Source organism: Aptenodytes forsteri, unplaced genomic scaffold (genome assembly GCF_000699145.1).
Source record: "Aptenodytes forsteri isolate BGI_AS27 unplaced genomic scaffold, ASM69914v1 Scaffold404, whole genome shotgun sequence".
NCBI lineage: Eukaryota > Metazoa > Chordata > Aves > Sphenisciformes > Spheniscidae > Aptenodytes > Aptenodytes forsteri.
The window spans coordinates 3,651,244-3,669,831 of NW_008795629.1; the positions used below are offsets into that span (position 1 = coordinate 3,651,244).

The window sequence follows — 18,588 nt, forward strand, 5'->3', positions numbered from 1 at the left end:
GCCCAGCACCCAGGCAGAGCCCAGCCACCATGCTGCCAAGCAGGAGACGTGCTATTTAAGGCAGCACCCCCCCCGTAGGCAAAAATCACGCTCTTCCCTCCTCAACTATTTGTCAATATGTGCACCCAAAATAAAAAAAAAATTAAAAAAATTCCTCCGTTCCGGCTGTTTCCTTCGCGGGGGAGGCCCACCACCGCCACCTCGCTGGGAGGGAATCAGACAGCAAAATGCCTGGCAGCCTCCTCCGTAACAAGGATGAGAGGCTCGCCGCTCACATCTATCAACACGTTCCCACCTTCTCCCAGGCGCAAGCCGGCTGTTTCCTTAGCTGGTGAGTCACAGCCCACGAAGAGGCACCACCGCCACCGCTCGCTGGGAGGGAATCAGACAGCAAAATGCCTGGCAGCCTCCTCCGTAACAAGGATGAGGCTCTCGCCGCTCACATCTATCAACACGTTCCCACCTTCTCCCAGGCGCAAGCGCTAGGGAGGAGCGAGACAGGTCTCCTCTGAACAGCCTCGCAGAGGAAGGCGCATACGCCTTCAGACCACATTTCGGCATTTCTCCTCCCACAATTCCTTGGCAATAGGAATTTGAGCCCTTTGGCTGATTTCCTGCATATCGGAGCAGGACAATACAACCTGGTCCGTGAGTCCAGTAGGTCTGAACGTGAGAATAGCTCCTGCCCACATACAGCGCAGCACTACAGCCCCTCCCGCGCATAGGTGGTTATAACAAGAACTGGTGTATTAAACTGTTTTATCATAGAATAATAGAATGATTTGGGTTGGAAGGGACCTTAAAGATCATCTAGTTCCACTGCCCCTGACATGGGCAGGGATGCCGTCCACTAGACAAGGTTGCTCAAAGCCCTGTCCAACCTGGCCTTGAACACTCCCAGGGAGGGGGCATCCACAACTTCTCTGGGCAACCTGTTCCAGTGCCTCACTACCCTCACAGTAAAGAATTTCTTCCTAATATCTAATCTAAATCTACCCTTCATGCAACTATTCAAAGTCCGATTGTTTCTTCACTCTAAACCCCATCCTAAACCACTTTTGCGCATCCTTTTTGGTATATCCCAAATTCTTTCTGGTCTCAGCCACTGATGGTATTTACTCATTAATTCACAGTTTTTACAGTAATGAGGTTGTGCAATGTAGCAAACAGAATTGCTCTGGGACGCAGGAGATCTGGGTCCTATTTTTAGCCTGCCGCTGGTCAGCCTGGTGACCTAGGCAAGGCACTTTCCCTGCTTCAGCTTCCTTATCAGGGAGAGACTGGTATTTCTTTTGTGAAGTGTTTTGTGGCCTGTCAATAAAACACACACTGATAACAGCCAGGGGTTGTTGGGAAAGGGGCAATCTCCCAGCTGAATACAATCCTCTCCTTTCCGTGTTGCGGTAGCATCTTATAGGGTCCCAAACGAAAAATCAGACCCACACTGCAGACACAGCACCTGTGGGTAATGAGCAGCAATTCCTAAATGCATTTTTTTCCAAGGTGGCCCTTGGCAGGTCCGCAGCTGAGTTGCATCTGCTCTGAGACACCCAGGTCCTGCCCCGACACAAAACGCTGGGCTCTGAACCTCTCCTTTAAGAGAGGTTTATTTGTCCTTTAACTGGTCATTTCAAAGCCAGTGGAGATCTGAAGCCCCCACGATACAGCTTATCAAGATGCACCCGTAGCACACACGGCTCCAGAGCCAGCCTTCCCGGGGACGGGACGTGGAGTAGTGACCGGCTTTTCTCACCGCTGTGCGCAGTCCTCATCCCTGAGCAACCCTGCCTGGCGAGGAAGGAAGAAATTGCCGGCGCCATGAGCGAGGGTCCCTCTCTGTGAGCAAACAGGGCACTTGAGAGATCGCTTATGAGAGTTTTTCACTGTTGCTTTCCCTGGCCTGGGCAGAATGACTGTTTTGAAACTAGAAGGCAAAAAAAATAATAAAAATCTGCCTCCCTCCCTCCCAGATATATCTATTTCCCTTTGACAAACAGTGATTTCATTTTTCTTCCCGTCCAGGATTTTTTTTTTTTTCTCTTTTAAACTGAGCCCAAGCCAACGTGGCAAAAGGCTCTTTGCTCATGTCCTTATTTGTCAAACACGCCATCGCCGCGCCCTCACCACCATTCTGGGAACAAGCCCTCGCCTTCGCCATCTGACTTCAGCTGAAGGGGAACTTCCCAACACAACTGTCCCCCAGCCCCAACACACTCTTTTTTTAAATGAACATTTCCTTTTCTTTTTTTATTTTTGAAGTATTACAGTTAATAAGAAAAGAGTTTAAATTTCCTTCCGCTTTCCTCCCCAGCCCTGCTGTGAATCCGAACATGACGTATCTAGATGGGAAGACAGAAATTACAAGAAAATGCCAGATCTATTGCAAAGGTATTTCACAACCCAGTCCTCCTCTGATTTCCATCAGAGCATAAGCACCTCAAGGGAAGTCAGATACTAAAGTACCTTTTTGGATCTGATCCTAAGTGGCCAGTTCCACTGTCCAAATAGAGATCCAGAGATAAACAGGCCTATGAAAACTGGGCATTATTATTTTAACTGCTGCTCTTAAGCTACAACTTAAACTGTAATAATCTGTGCAGCTTTTAGCTGTCTGCTAACAGTAACGCATGAAATGATAATAAACTAAACATATATATTCTGCTGCCCTCATCAACTTAACACCTAGTATAAAAAGCTTTACCTGGAGCCACAGCACACATATTTCATAAGCTGTCATCAGCACTCTGCCATCCAGAAAGAAATTTCTATTGTAAAGGGGCTGATTTTCTGGAGCAGATAAATTTCAAACCCTGGAGTAAATCTGGAGGGCTCGCACTGGGTCTGCAGGGGCCGAACCACCCCAGGCAGCAGCCTCAGATCTGGTCCATGCTCAGGAACGGGGTCATCGGCTCCAGCACTTACATTTAGCAACGGGGAAACTGAGGCATGGAAATGAAGTGTTCTGGCATCAGAAAGCAGAATCAGGCTTGGCTTTAGTTTGTTGGATCAGGCTCCAACACATGCTCATGAGATCCTTGCCTTCAGGCAACCATGTCCTGAGGGCTGAGAAAGGATTCACAGCAGAAGGAACACAAGCCGCCATTTGTTCCACTCCTTCAGCGCAGGAACCTCCGTCTGCAGTCATGGAAATGATTGTGTTCAATGCACAATGGCATCGAGCAGCTTTCTCTATCGCCACCTACCCTTTTCCCTCATCTCTCGGGCCTTACATCTTGCTTCAGCATGGCTTTTGCTGCTCCTGCAAGATAAGGAGCTGATCTTGCAACACGAGACCCCGCCGGCTCCTGACTTAGCCCTGGCTTTTGTCTGCTCCCAATCTCCTTCAGAGGATGGAAGGGAAAAGAAAGGGGAAAAAGGTGACAAGAGAGCACAGATTAAAGGCAGGGACCTGCATTTGCTGCGTAGAGTACATCTGGGGGTGGTGACAGGCAGGAGTGCTGGGGTACAACTGGTAGGCTTGCCTTCCTCCGAACGGGATGCCACATGAAGGAATCTCGCTCTAACCAAGCTCCTGCCAAAACCCAACGCTGTGAACACGGCTCCAGCCCCAGCTTCCCAAAGCCAGAGAGAAAGGGTGTGACAAATAGCAATTTCATGAGCTCAGCAGGGAAGAGCTGTCCCGTCAGGTGGTTCTACCACGGGGCACATCTTTGGACCCATTGCAGGAGGGAGGAATGAGGACCTGAAGACACGAGCCCCTTCCAATAAACACAGCGAGGTCCCCTCCTTGGGCGACTTGGCAAGGGGGAAGCCTGACCCCGGAGAAGCACGTGAGGCACCCCGATCCCTTCCTGCTGCCCAGGCTCCTGCGCAGGCAGCCGTGCAGGCAGCACCCTGCCCTCGCCGGAAGCCTGCTGCTTCGCCACTTCCCAGGGCGGTCTGGAACCTCCCCTGCTCCCACGGGGTCCACTCTTCTCGGAGAGATAAGAGACAGAACAACACTTGCTGGGGAATTACTTCATTCCCCCAAGGCTGGGAAAAGCCATGCTCCGCACTTGGCTAATGTCCTTGACGGCTGCAGCCTTTCCTGGCAAGGGAGAACGCAATCCTCATTAACCCCTTCCCTCTCGAAGGCTGCTTGTAACAGCGAACCCGTTGCAGGAACACACTGAGACTCTGTGATAGCGTCTGAACATCTCACCACAGGCAAGAGATCACAGGAAGCCCACGAGGGAGGGACATGTTTTCTTTTTACAGAGGCACAAAGTAGATGAATTGACTCTAGAGTTTGTGGCGGGGTCGGGAACTAAGTCAGGTCTCTTGAATCCTGTTTAATATCTGCCCGCTAGCCTATTCTCAGGTTCAAATCCATTGAGGGACACAGGACTGCCACAACCTTCCAGGGTCATCAAGAGCAGCCCCATGGTTGTGTATATGCGGTTACACAACTTTCATCAGCCTCAAACCTAGATCACGCTCACTTTGCTCTCACTACTCCTCCCAGAAGGCTCTTCCAGACCTTTGCAGCCTCAGTGCTTAGAAACTTTCCGAACACCAGCATGAAGGTACTTCTGGCAAGCTCAGCCTCTCCCGTTCCTGCACCAACACTCACCCAGAGCTGAAACAGTTGTTCTTCTCTGGTGCTTATTCCCCAAACGTATTTGAAATTTGCAACCATACCCCGCCCCCAGTCTTCCTTTTGCTCAGCTAACAAGCCAAACTCTTCTGGTCTCCACTGGCAAGATCAGCTCCTTACTCCTTGATCACCTTGACAGCCTGTCCCTGCAGTCTGAATACATCTCTCCTGAATGTGCCTGAGCAAACGCAACAGTACCCAGCACTCCAGGCAAGCCGGCGATGTCTGCACAAAGGTGTTCATACTTTTCAAAGGTGTTCAAGGTACGTCCGTAACCACACAGAACATGCCATCATCACCTGATGCATCTTAGGAGTTGCACTCTCATCCAAGATGGCAAATCTAGAGGATCCAAGCCAGCAAAAAGGGGGTGAAAAGGGTCTCAGTGACATCACTGGAGCCTGGGCCAGGGCTTATTTGCTTCCCTTAATTTTAGGCATCTAAACAAATCACTTTTAGGATCAAATTACCGCCCTAAAGTCTCTCCACAGTCCATGGAAGGAGATGGCCCTTCCAGAAAACAATTCATTCTGGGAAGGTTTCACTCCCATCCGCCAACACAAGGACATAAGGCAATTAGTCTTCCAGTTCAAGACGGATGGGAAAAATCCTTTAATAGCCCAGCAAGTTTTGAACGGAAATATTCCCTACTTGGGAAACACTGCTTGCTAAAGCTGATTTGGTTGTTCCTGACACATGATTTCTAACCACAGCACTTTGCCACCTCATTTTATTATCATTCATTCATTTCCAGAATTTTTGGATCAGTTCTGCACAAACAATAAAATTCTCGTCTTCTTACCTGCACATTGAAAGTAACATCATCCAGAGGGGGTGGGGGGGGAAAGGCACCTTGTGATGATGTGATGTTCCCGAGGTCATCCACAGGAGGTGGGGGTGGAGGAAGGAAGTCCCCTAGGAGAGAGAATGGGAGAACTTAGACTCACCAGCATTTCCCCACATCATGACATGGATGATCAGCATGAACCCTGCAATACTCACAGCTCTGCCATCGGTTTTGTGGCACAGAAGTAACATATCGTTTAGCCATTAAATGCTCAGCTGCACCCCTTGCTGCTTCAGGAGATGGCTACGACAGCTCAGTAATATTGGCAGATTTCTTAGAGTTGCTTAGACCCCGCAGCAGAAGGTGACTTGCCACAAAGCCTGAAGGCACCAACAACCAGCTCCACAGATCGAAGCTTGCATCTCAAACCTGCCGCAGGCAGCTACAGAACTTGCAATAATGAACACCCCACATCCAGCCTTGCGATGGATCCCATCCAATTCACCCCCCTTGTGGGCTTATGCTTGATCACTATAAAAGATAGCATCAGATGCTGTCTAAAAGCAGGGATTCCCTGTCGCAGAGGACACATGGAGGGCTGGAGCTGGAGCCCACAATCTAGACCAGCGCATCTCCTGCATCCCTGCTGCTGGCAGGCAGCCACGCTCTTTACATCTCCCTCTTCCTACAGGGGCCTCATAGCTTCATGTAAAGAACTGCTGGGAAGATCACAGGCTATTCTCAGTGACAACAGCCACATGATGGGCCAGTTGCAAGCTCAGAAGCATCCACCTCTTTTAACTCTGAGGAGGCTTTTTACATGCACTGATGTACAAAATATCTACACTTTAATTTGCCCGTCTTAAGCTTCCAAAAGTGCCGATGTGAAGACAAAGCAGTATACTGGCTATGAAGCCATCCAGCTTAGCATAGAGATGGGAGACCTCTCCTTGAGAACTTCATGAGAGGTGGGAGCACAAAGGAGAAAACAAGGACAGAGCAGCACAGGCTGCGGGCAGCAGGACACCAGGCGCTGAAAGCACCTCCTAAGGATGGAAAAAAGGGCGTTTGCCATTAGCACTGGATTTGGCTGCTGGGGAGGCAGCTGCCTGTAATTTGGACCAATTTGGTATATTTTTATTTCTTCTCATAAAGCTTGATGCTGCAAGTAGAGCTGTTTGCTGTTGGCTTTCCTGTGTGCAGCATCTGGGATGGAAGTTCAAGATGAATAAAAGTATGACATTTCACGTACATAGGAACTGTTGCTTTTGGAGGGTTTTAACCCTTTTGGGAGGAAAGATGGGCTCCCTACTTGACCCTCCACATCTCCATGCAATGCCACACCGCCTCCCAGCTACAGGCCCTCAGCGCCATCCCCAAATACCAAGGAGTAGGCTCCAAACCGCTGAGAGAGGTGCTGAGCCAACTCCCAGCGACCCGCAGTCCTCTGGAGCACCCGTGCCCAGGTCCAAAGCCCCGGGCTCAGCCCGCCCCAGACACGGGCACTGGCTGGGCAGCACTGCCAGCATGGCACCTTCGTGCTATTTGCCGTGGGAAGCAGATGGGTCTGCAGCCCTGGAAAGCTTTTCTGTTAGATTTCAAGTCGCTCTCTGAAAGGCACAAATTCCCCCTAGGACTTTCAGGGATCTTATTTCCCAGGAAAGTAATTTCTTCCCATTTTCCCCAAAGTGAGCGTTGATAGGACTCAAAAAAACCCCTCTGAATCCCTAAGAAAGTATCATCCTAAATACAGATGCACGAAGACAGTTCAAAAACAACACACTGAAAACTAATTTAAGACAACCATGTTGTTCCAATACATAAAATCCTGTGAAACCTACTGGCTCATGATATTATAGAGTTCAAGATTGATTTTTAAAAAAAATTATGTCCAATAACATCTGCAGCATCCTCCTCTTTGCTCTATAATTAATCCAATCTTTTGTTTCATATCATATGAAATACAATACAGAGTAAAAAGAAAAGAAGAAATATTTTGAAATTAATATCTTGGTGTTTAGTTCTAAAAAAATGCTCAGATGTTTGAGTGCTAAGTAAACTTTTCTCCTTTGCTCTGAAAATGACCCTCCAACCAACCAACGTGATTTTGCAAACAAATTCAACTCCAGCAGACACATACTTCCCAAAGAATACACTTCAGATGATGTTTCTCCAGTTAGTCCCGGCTCCAATGCCAAAGACTCATCTCCCTGCACAGCACATTAGTCAGACACCCTTGCTTTATTACAACCCTTCAAAACACCTAAGCAAAATCGAGGTAGAGAATGTGTTGAAGGGGATGAGACAGGGAAAGGGACAGGGTTTGTGCATAAACAGAAGGGAAAATAACAACTGCTGTAACAGAAGGGGAAAACAATGATTGCTAGAACAAACACAAAACAAATACTGTTTTGCCCCTTTGGAAGATCCATTCCTCCCAAACGAAAAAAACATTGGCAAGATTTTTCAGAGAAGGAGCAAAGGACAGAAACAGAGAAGAGCCCTTTTCTAGGGTTTGGAAGAAAACACTTTTCTTTGCAGTAGGAGACAGCTGGCTTTACCGCATCCCAGCCCAGCTCTGCTGCCTCTGTCCTCTGTGTCAGATAAGCTGCTGGCTCTGCTCTCCCCACAAATGGGAAGGATTTTAGACTGGGAAGCAAAGAGCAGATGCCTGATGAACTGGGGGGACCTTGCAGATGTTTGGCCTTTTCCTGGTCCTCTGCGAACAGATGGACTTTTCTCCTTCACAGCTTTAGTTATTTATTCCGCCACTGCACTTTCCTCTTTCCCACACACAGTCATAGGACCCAATGCTGTTCCCACTGCACTTGCAGGAGAGTATTCCCTCGGATGCAGGAGGGAAAGCTGTTACTGTATTATTATTATTATTATTGTTGTTGTTATTATTATTATTATTATTGGCATTGCTGGAAGTCTCCCTCTGGCAGAGAGGGAAGCAGGCATGCACTTGCAAGTATTCCCTCGGATGCAGGAGGGAAAGCTGTTACTGTATTATTATTATTTATTGTTGTTGTTATTATTATTATTATTGGCATTGCTGGAAGTCTCCCTCTGGCAGAGAGGGAAGCAGGCAAAGACTGTAAAATCTGTGTCCTGAGCAGCGTATGGTTTTAGATGATGTGTGGAAGAAACAGGTCTACGTTTGAGGGAGTAAAGGAGGAAAAAAAGCCGAAAGCAAGCTTACACTCCCTTTAAGCAGGATCTCCTTACAATGCACCTCGGGGACCTCTCCTCACCCCCAAAGTCTCCCTCTGGCAGAGAGGGAAGCAGGCAAAGACTGTAAAATCTGTGTCCTGAGCAGCGTATGGTTTTAGATGATGTGTGGAAGAAACAGGTCTACGTTTGAGGGAGTAAAGGAGGAAAAAAAGCCGAAAGCAAGCTTACACTCCCTTTAAGCAGGATCTCCTTACAATGCACCTCGGGGACCTCTCCTCACCCCCAAAGCTTTGCAAGCCAGACAGATTTCACTTGCTTAGAGCCAGGCAAGCCATGGGAGGAGGCAGGAAAGTCCATGTGCAGGCAGAGCATATCACTGCTGCCCACTGCTGACCACCTCCAGCGCCAGCCGGCTACATGGGGAGCCGTCTGGGAAAGGGACCCGTCCCCTGGTCCACATGGATGCACCGGCAGCCACGGGGGAAATGGGGCTCTGGGGTTACCAGAGTTAACCATGGGCTGATGGAGGACATGTCCCACCCTGAGCACTCACCCTCTCCTGCCTAATTTAACCCCGCTGCCCCTCCGTGAATAAGGGATACGATGGGCAAAAGGCTTATTAGTATTGATTGCTGCTCAGCACCGAGATTGGCATTTTGGTTGACATTCACCTGGCATCAGCCTGAACACTTGGAGGTACTTAAGTTATAAGAGTGACCGAGCTCCATCAATGGAGAGACATCAAGGCACCTCCAGGAGGCAATTTCTACTTCAAGGAAGGTGAAATGGCCTTCCAACGGCAAGTTCCCCCACAGAGGCAGCCTGGGGCAGGCACGTTTGCAGGCAGGGAGCCGCATCCTGCCCCTCCTCGCACTGCGGCGCAGCCTGCCTTCAGCTCTCGCAATGAGAAATCTCTACCCATTACCATACATTTACAGGAGAAAATAAACACTCCTCATTGCACCAGCTACTCGTTTCTTCTTCTTACAGCTGTGAAGACCATGAGTCAGCCTACGAAGGGGCTGCGTGGAGCGACACATGCACCAGCTCGGTTATTTCAGATACGACGGCGCAACGTGCCGTGAAACCGCAGCTCTGAGCTCTTCTCTCGGCACCCGTGCCCGCTCCTGCGCTGGAGCATCACCCTGCACAACCACGAGAGATTATACTATCAGCCCCAGTAATGCTCTCCCCCATATTTTACAATCAAGTAATTAGACAGAAATTAAGTCAGTTCATCATGGCTATGTTGGGAAACTATGGCAGAGCCATAAACAGAAGTGATGCCTTCCAAGCCCCAGCCCGGCTTCTGGCTCCAATCAAATCTGTGTGGTGCACATGCATTTGCAAGGTTTTACCTCTCTTCTCCCCAAAATCTCCCCTCTTACACTTTCCAAGGAGATTTAGATGTTTCATTATTACACTTTTCAAATGTACAGATAAAAAATTGTTCAAAGCCTTAACAGATGTCTGCATCAGCACGAGCCTGTCAGGCTGAATAGAAACTCTTAAAATTTTTGCCATTGGCTGCCTGATGCCTTCTGGGTACAAGTACAAGCTGAGAAAAACATCCTGTCTCATGCACCAAGCACCTTTTTCACTTACAGTCTAACCTTTAAATTTCTAAGTGCACTTCAGTTTTTTGCAAGATCAGGCTCGTATGTCTCAAGCCTTTGTTTTCAGGGAGATATATCTGCCAGTCAACAAATGAGTTGCAGCACAGTAATTGCCTCCCCCCTTGACTGACACAGTTGTTTAGACATGAAGATTTGCAGCTTTAAAACTTCTAGACACGAAGAAGATCTCACATGTTCAGTAAGAAGAGACTGTTTGGGGGGAAAAACCCTTGGAAACACAAAAAAGCAAAACATCATATTTTTTCCCTGAAACAATAACTTCATGAAATCTATCAACCAACAAAACAGGGTTCACACTGGTCTTCCCAGATCTCTGGCTGACATCTGAAGACTATATGCCCAGATGTTTTTCATTTTTCTCCTTCCAAACAAAAATAACCCTTTCTCATCGTCATCTTGATAATTTCTGACTCTGAAGCCAGTACAGAATCAGTTTGAATCACCTGAAAAACACAGCTCTCCCCTGATCCAGAGACCAGAATAAGGACAGTGATGGAGCAAACCCCCACTGATGTGTTTCCATTCTGATCCAAACAGACCCCATTTGGGAAAGCACTGAGCGGATACAGGCATTTCCCATTGCCCTTTCAAGTACTTAACTTCTACTGCAGAAAGCCAAAGTTTGCAATTTGAGGGTGAAACAATTGAAACAATTGAAACAATTAAGATTTACTCTTAAACTCTAATTCGCCAAAGTGCGATTTGAGGGTGATCTACATTGAAACAATTAAGATTTACTCTTAAACTCTAATTCGTTTAGCACTAGGCTGAAATCCTTTTGATTGAGGCTACCATGAACCCGTATTCCACAACAACCACTGCGGAAACCTGCAGAATATTGCAGTATTACTAAGTGGTCTGGGAAACTTCATACTGCAGAAGTGACGCTGCAGGATTTTTATAGAAAACTTCAGCTAGATATGACCTGGTGACTCTTAGGTGTGAACATGCATCTTACTAAGTTTCCCAAAATGAACATTTTCCTGTAACATCTGTATTTAACACATATCACCAGACAAGGAAAGCACACGATTAAAATCATGTTTTGTGTCAGCACATCCTTGGTCAAAACCATGTCGTGAGGGGTCACCGACACCACGTCAGTGCAGGGGAAACCGTCACATGATTACACACCAGCTCCACAATCTACCGAAACGTACCACATTGACCTGTGATTCCTAAAATAAAGCAGCTCCACCAACCCAAAGCACTGTTTAAATTACCACTCTCTTACCAATCACTAATCCTACCATTTGAACTACTTTTGCTAATCAGCTACTGTATTAATAAGCAAGAGGGAGAAAAAAAAAAACACACTGGCTAATTTGATCCTCAGCATTTAAAAAAGGAATACTGAGTCTGTCAGGTTGCTGCACTGAAAATTTACTTCACCACCTGCTAGCTGAAATATTGCTTTTATGGATTTATATTGTATTAAAAGGTCACTGGCTGTTTAAGTCTTAAACAGTTCTAATCATTCTAAAAGTCTCTTAACAGTAAGAAAAGGAAGCTCAGAACAAACAGCAGCAGGGATTCTAATTAAAAGGGCCAATTCATCTAATTTTATTTGGGGTTAATTATTCAGGATTCACTCTCTGATGTGTAAGGAATAGCAATTAGTAATTTTAGTGATTTGAGGAACATTGGAGGTGTAATCAGTTAAAATGAGTGAGTGTTTACAACACAAGATGTTGAATTAGTTTCTCCCAGCTGGAGAACAGGAACATTAGTCCCCTACAGTTCAGGACTATGAATCGCAGTCCTGCTTAAAATATTCTCTTTAAAGAAAAAAAACCACCCAAACAAAAAACAACACACCCCAACAATCATCTGGTAATTTTGTTTACTACATGGAAAGTCAGTAATAGGCAACGCGTGCCATAGCAGCTTACGCATCCTCACCTCCACCTTCATCCCTTCATCCAACTACCCAACCCCCTGGGATTCATTGGAAACAATTCCCAGCATTTTTCCTATCTGCACAACTTCAGCCAGACTACCATCCTCCTGCCACGCCGCCTTTTACCACAGCTCGCTGAGACAATGGAAGAAGCAGCCTGTGAAACTTTCAAATGTTAATTAACTTCGGTGGTTAAATATACAGAGGAAAAATGACCGTGCGATTAACTTAAAACCTCTAGGTACAATTCCTCCTGCAAACACAAATCCAAAATAGCTCCACTGGAATCGCTCTGGATTTCTTCCAGTGTTACTAGAGCCAGAATGAGTTGCTAAGGCTTTCAGGAGTAGCAGGTGAGACTGATGGGGACAGAGGAGCCGCGTGGGAGAGTGCTAACAGGGAGATCCAACACTGGCGGCTTTGACATGTGGGTCTGAGCTGAGGCAGCAGCTCAAAAGCCATTTTTTTCCACCTCTCAAGAGGTGACTGCGTTTTACCACCATTTAGGCACCGCCAGGTACTTCGGTGGGACTGGAGCTGGACCCCTTACACTGCCTACACGTTTGTGACTGCTAAAAGGAGAGGCGCTGGCACACGATGCCAGGCTCACTTCAAGTGATGCAGCTTTTATTGAGCAACTTGATTTAGCACAAACAGATGCTATCTTTAGTGTCCTGTACACAGATCTTTCACTCCAGCTCCAGTCACCAGTGGGGAAAATCCCACCCACCTCTGGTTCACGTCAGAACTCACTGACCTCCCTCTCAAAACACCCCAAAGGCAGTAATTAGCACAAGGGTAGGAAACAAGGGCTCAGTTCCCCAAATTATGCAAAATCTCAGCCTCTTCGCCACAGTGGATGCCCCTCATTATGAAAACAACACTTTTTTTTTTTTTTTATGAGACACTTTTTATTCAGCTTGTGTCTGTAGACACTTAGCCGTGCCATCCTTCCCAGCAAAATGCAACTGATGCTCCTGCAGCCCCAATGGTCGCAGGGTAGGGGGAGGCAGGTATAACCACATGCCGGGTTGTTTTCCCCCATGCACACCAGCCGAACATCCCACACATCGTACGCTTACGATACACGCCACTAACTACCAAGGCATCGATACAAGACTGCATTTTGATTCTTCAACTTATTTTTCCATATGACTGTGGGGCAAAGCATTCCAGCTAATGTCCCATGCCAACCTCTCTGCAACAGAGATGACTTATTTTGCTCACCTCAACAACCCGTTTCGTAAACACGATGCGAATGAGCCAGTTTTGCTCCCGCTCAGATCACGTTACATGTAACGGTTATCTCCGTAACACCGGTACCTGCTTAGAGGAGAGGTCTGCTAGTATCAGAACTCAGCTCTACAGAAAATGTCAGTCCTTTACTAAACCTCAGTGAAGGACTAAAGCTGAGCCAATGCAAGAAACAGCCCACGGCACTGTAAAACTTTAATTAAAATCTGTGCTAAAATAGAAGGAGGAAGAAGAGCCATAAGATTAACAGAAAAGCTCTAAGTATCGTTACTTGTCATAGACTTTTTTTAGGACTTTGGGGATGCCACCTAGCCCCACTGCGCCTCACTCCATGGGCATGCAAAGCCTTCCTTTGCCTTCCCTCCAGTGTTTGTTTGTAGACATAAGGATAGAGTCTGTCTTACTTGGTCTGTGCAGCAATTAGTACGATGAGATCCCGCTTTCAGTTGCGGCTGCTCAGGTCCAATAACGGGGGAAAAAGTAGTTCCGAATGATTTGGGAAAAAAAAAAAAAAAAAAAAAACAGAAAACAGCCGTCTGCGAGGGAGGGATATATTAACAGAAAAGCTCTAAGTATCGTTACTTGTCATAGACTTTTTTTAGGACTTTGGGGATGCCACCTAGCCCCACTGCGCCTCACTCCATGGGCATGCAAAGCCTTCCTTTGCCTTCCCTCCAGTGTTTGTTTGTAGACATAAGGATAGAGTCTGTCTTACTTGGTCTGTGCAGCAATTAGTACGATGAGATCCCGCTTTCAGTTGCGGCTGCTCAGGTCCAATAACGGGGGAAAAAGTAGTTCCGAATGATTTGGGGGAAAAAAAAAAAAAAAAAGACAGAAAACAGCCTGCTGAGATGGAGAGATTTCAACACAAACAACTGGAAATACGCTGGAAATCAGGGCATCTAAGTCAGAAGAGCAAACCCTACCCTCAGAGGGGAAACACGGGCTGCATTCCCACACACCATCCCTCTCCTCTGCAGAGCGAAAGGTCCATGAAACAGCTCAATGAGGGAAACACTGCCTCATTCAGAACAAAACCAAAATGAGTTATCTATTTGTTTATTAGATTATGGTGTTCAACTCATTTGTTCATTGCCAAGAGCACCTGACAAGAGTTGACATATGCATTAATTTACTAAAGAGGGCTGTTGTGAAGGAGTTGAAAAAAATGAGCTACGCCACTGGATTAAGACCTCGTTATCCCTGGCTGTTGTTGCGTGGCACAATCAAAATTAATCTGTTTTTTCAGTCAGCTTTCTCCCCTGAGGACGCAGCCAGGGAAGATGGGGACCATGTCCTTCAGATACATCCTTTCTTATCACTAACCAAACCCCCTCTGTGCCTAGTGATCAGATACAAAACACTGCACAGATCGCAAAAAACATCTCTTGGAGCTCTTTATTGCCAAGGGACTTCCTCAAGTTTTGGAAGCTGCAGCCAACAGTTTTTAAGCAATCTCGGACTTATCTCTGCCTATAATTGTTTTTGTGTTGTTTTCCCACTTTGGGGGTGAATTGCAATCTGAGTGGTCAGAGGAAACCCGATGCGCTGCAGCCTTGGCTTGAGTCTCGGAGCCAGCAGTGGCCCATGCTGCAGAACATCTGGAAGCGCTGGATCCGTTCTGCTTGCCCAGCACACAAAGGAGAGGGACAAGAAAAACCACTGCCGTAATTAGACCATCTCCCTGGGTGATGGGGTCGACCTTCCTGCAAGGCGTTCTCTTCACAAAGTCTGCTGCTGCTAGCTTGAGAGACTAGAGCAAAACCACTCATACATGAACTGATCAAAAAAACCCCCATAAACTGATTCTCAAACTGGCTTATTTAGTTCCTCCTATCCTCTTCCCCACCCCTCCCTATGTAACTCTTATAAACACCCAAACTTGGAGAGATTAAAGCAAAGGACTAAGATGTGTCTTAGTTCACTGTTTTCACCAATACAAACAGCCCTGGCTTTCTTCCTTCTATTGCAATTAGTCAGTGCTACTGGGGAGCAGAAAAAGTAGCTAGATATTCTTCATGCTATAAAATGGATTGCTTGCTTATTCACCAGTGTAACAGTTGAATAATAAATTACAGCCTTAATCCCTGAAGATAATATAAGATAAAAGCAAGTGTTGGATAAATAGAATTCACCTCTATCTTCTTTCAAAGTAAATATCTAATGCTCCGTACCTCCATATATAAATTGATATAAATATATATTGATATGGAGTTATGGAGTGGTGGTGGTTTTTGTGGAGGCAGTTTGGTTCCTTTCACTGGTACCTACTAGAAATGTCACACATGGTCTGGCCAGACCATGGAAAAGAAATGGGATTATAATCAAAAGAAAAAGAAAAAGGGGGAGGTGTACCTTTCCCTGGGTAGATTCCACCTGGAGGTGCTCTACATCCTCTCTACTGTACTTTTGGATAACAGGGAAGGCAGAGGAGAAAAAAAAATAATGCAGGCTTTCTCTTCTTTGAGATGAGGTTTACTCTAAAACACTGATGCACAAGCTTTCTGTACCAGGAATCACTGCCCACCACCCCAAAGTTATTATACACGCTTACATGCACAGTTATCACCATCTTTTGAGCAGAAATGCTTTAAAATTTACACTTTTTGCATAAATCAACAAAGTAACCAGTTAGGAAACAACGTGCTAAACTAACTTTTTAGATCAGTAACTACATTTATGTTTTCCATGTTCCACAAAATCCCCTACCGAGAACTGCCCCATCCTTCTCCTTGCTGGTCAGAGCCCAGAGCACCGTGGTGGGGAATACAAGAGCAGAGAGAGCACTTCCCATCAGCAGCATCCTAAAGTGGGCGAGGAAGAGGTGAATGACAGAGGCACAGAAAGGACTTCCCAAGGATGAGAATGATATTCCCATTCATGACACTGATGATGATAAAATTCGCTCCCTAAACTGACCCAGGCGGGCTGCCTATTCTCAGAATAGAAGTAGGGATAAATGGTGGCAATGTGGTACCTGTGCTGGTTTTGGGGGACACATGGCTCTCATCTTGCGTTCCCAACAGGAATGACCACGATATTGTAGCTACCCGGGCACACCTTTGAAGCTTCTGACCCTTCTGAGAAAGCAGTCGGTCAAACCAGCAGTTTTGCTGTAACTCTGCTCAGCACATGGTGCCTCCCTTCCAGAGAAAAAATATTAGGGTCTGGCACTGGCCCAGGATAACTGAGAGGGTGCCCTTGCAGTAAAACATACCACACCAAAAGCTGGGTCAATTATTTGGTGTAGAGAAACCTGGGCGAGATCGTTTTCAGACTGAATTCAAACTTTTCTATTTAACTAATAGAAAATGAATTGCTGAAATACTTGTGGATATTGTTAAAAGGAAAAATGCAGAAGAAAATGAAAATCTTCTGCAAAGATTGTGGTTTTGTTTGAAAAGCCAGAGATTTTATTCTTGAAATAAATGTTGTGGAAAAAAATGATAACAAATTGTAGTAACATATTGCTACAGTTTCTAGGCTGGACTTTTGAAGTGTTCACTCTGAGGTTTGGTTTTCCCTCAGAGCTGCTACTTGGACAGTTTTAGGAAAAAAAAAAAAAATTATGTTAGGTGGGGAATCTCTCTTGATCTTCTTTCATCCTAACTTCTTTTCCAGCCCTGCTGCAGGAAAGTGCAAATCCATTCTTTTCAGATTAATGATTGATCTTCGTTCTAAATCTCCACTCCAATATTAATAACCTCTCAGAAAACAATTAAAATTGATATATTGTTTGAGTGTGCGCTCAGGGAGCAAGAGAAGAGGATAAATCTCCTATGAGCACAAAAACCTCTATCATACTTTGAGACCTGCTGATGCCTGCAGTGACATACAAAGGTTTTTCGCTGTAACATATGCATCTCCCCACGCTACCAGAAGCACATTCCTGGAGCAGTGAATGGGAAGGAGAGAGTGCTTAGCAGCAGAGGGGAAGAGTGGATGGTCCATCTCACCTTCTAACAAAAATCCCTCCACCAGTGAGCTTGAAAGAATAGACCTTTTCCTCCGTCAGGCAGAAGATGCTGTGGGAAGGAGGATGACTTCCAATTCGACGTTACTAGCAAGCGTAAAAAGCTAGAGAGAGCTCAAGCAGGTGGTTTGCTCGGAAATTATTTTAATGCACAGAGATGCCTGATGTGCTGAGGCTGTATGATGAATCACGGAGCCTACATCATTCAGAGTTGCTTATTAGCCCAGTTTCCCTGAGCTCTGAGAATTTTGGAGCCAACGCCTCTACTTTCTTCTCTTCTCACAAGGAGAGAAGCATCTTCTAGGGCCAACTGCTCTGGACCGGCTTGTCTCCACACTGCTCAAGGTTAGCGCTCTCTGTAGCAGACTGGTTGCATCAACACTATCCAGGCCCTGGTCTAGATCTCCCCCATGACCGAAGTGGTGCCCTGGAGCTGAGAACTATCAATACTCTCTTGCCTTTTTCCAGTCCCAAGTGAAATAATGGGAAGGTTGTGTTGCTGCTTGCCACTGTGGTGTTCTTACAGCATAACGACGAGAAAGCATGCTGTCTGCTCTGGTAGGAGTGCATGTGGAGGTATTCAAGGGTGAAGAGTTTTCTTAGAGAACCATCTTTGGCACAGGAAGACAAACTTGCGAGTCCCAGCCCTAGTGTCTGCCTAGAGAAGGAGAGAACCATCCTCCTTTGGAGAGCACTAACCAGCTTTGCTAAATGAAACCAAACAACAGCAGGTTTTAAAAACTCACACTGCAATTTTGCAATGCATGACTTGCTGCATGCAGTCATCCAAGGTGACGGCTCATGCAAAAGCAAGGCTCATTCCTAGAGGATTTAAACAAACACAGTCAGATTTCCTTGAGGGAAGATACCCAAGTGAGTAACAACCTTATTTAAAGAGAAAACATGGCACATTTGGGTACCTGGGCTGTCAAGAAAACAAGAAGTAATCAAGAACACACCTGAGAATGATCTGAAATTAGCCAACGTTTATCTTTCTACACAAAGGAAGAATTTTAAATTTAAAAATACAGGCATAACCTAGCTTTAAAATCCAGTACCACATCTAGGCAAAACCTTGATGTGGGTGTTGAAGATCATTTAAGGAACAGGATTCTCTGCTTTCAAGAGACCAAGAGATTTTCTCTATATCGTTATCAGGCCACACATATCACATTATGTCATGGTGATTAACATCTTGCTTGATTAAAATCTTTAATTCCACCGGATTTAAAAGGCTAATTTGAGAGCCACTCAGACAAGGGC

General features: G+C 46.1%; 1 protein-coding gene across 1 annotated transcript in view; it reads right to left on the reverse strand.

Moving 5' to 3' along the window:
* Positions 1-18,588, reverse strand: part of LPP (LIM domain containing preferred translocation partner in lipoma) — a 350,330-nt gene that overhangs the window by 186,023 nt on the left and 145,719 nt on the right. The window contains exon 8 of the mRNA XM_019472866.1: positions 5,400-5,512. Within this exon, the coding sequence (XP_019328411.1) occupies positions 5,400-5,512 (113 nt within the window). The remainder of the gene's footprint in view (positions 1-5,399; positions 5,513-18,588) is intronic.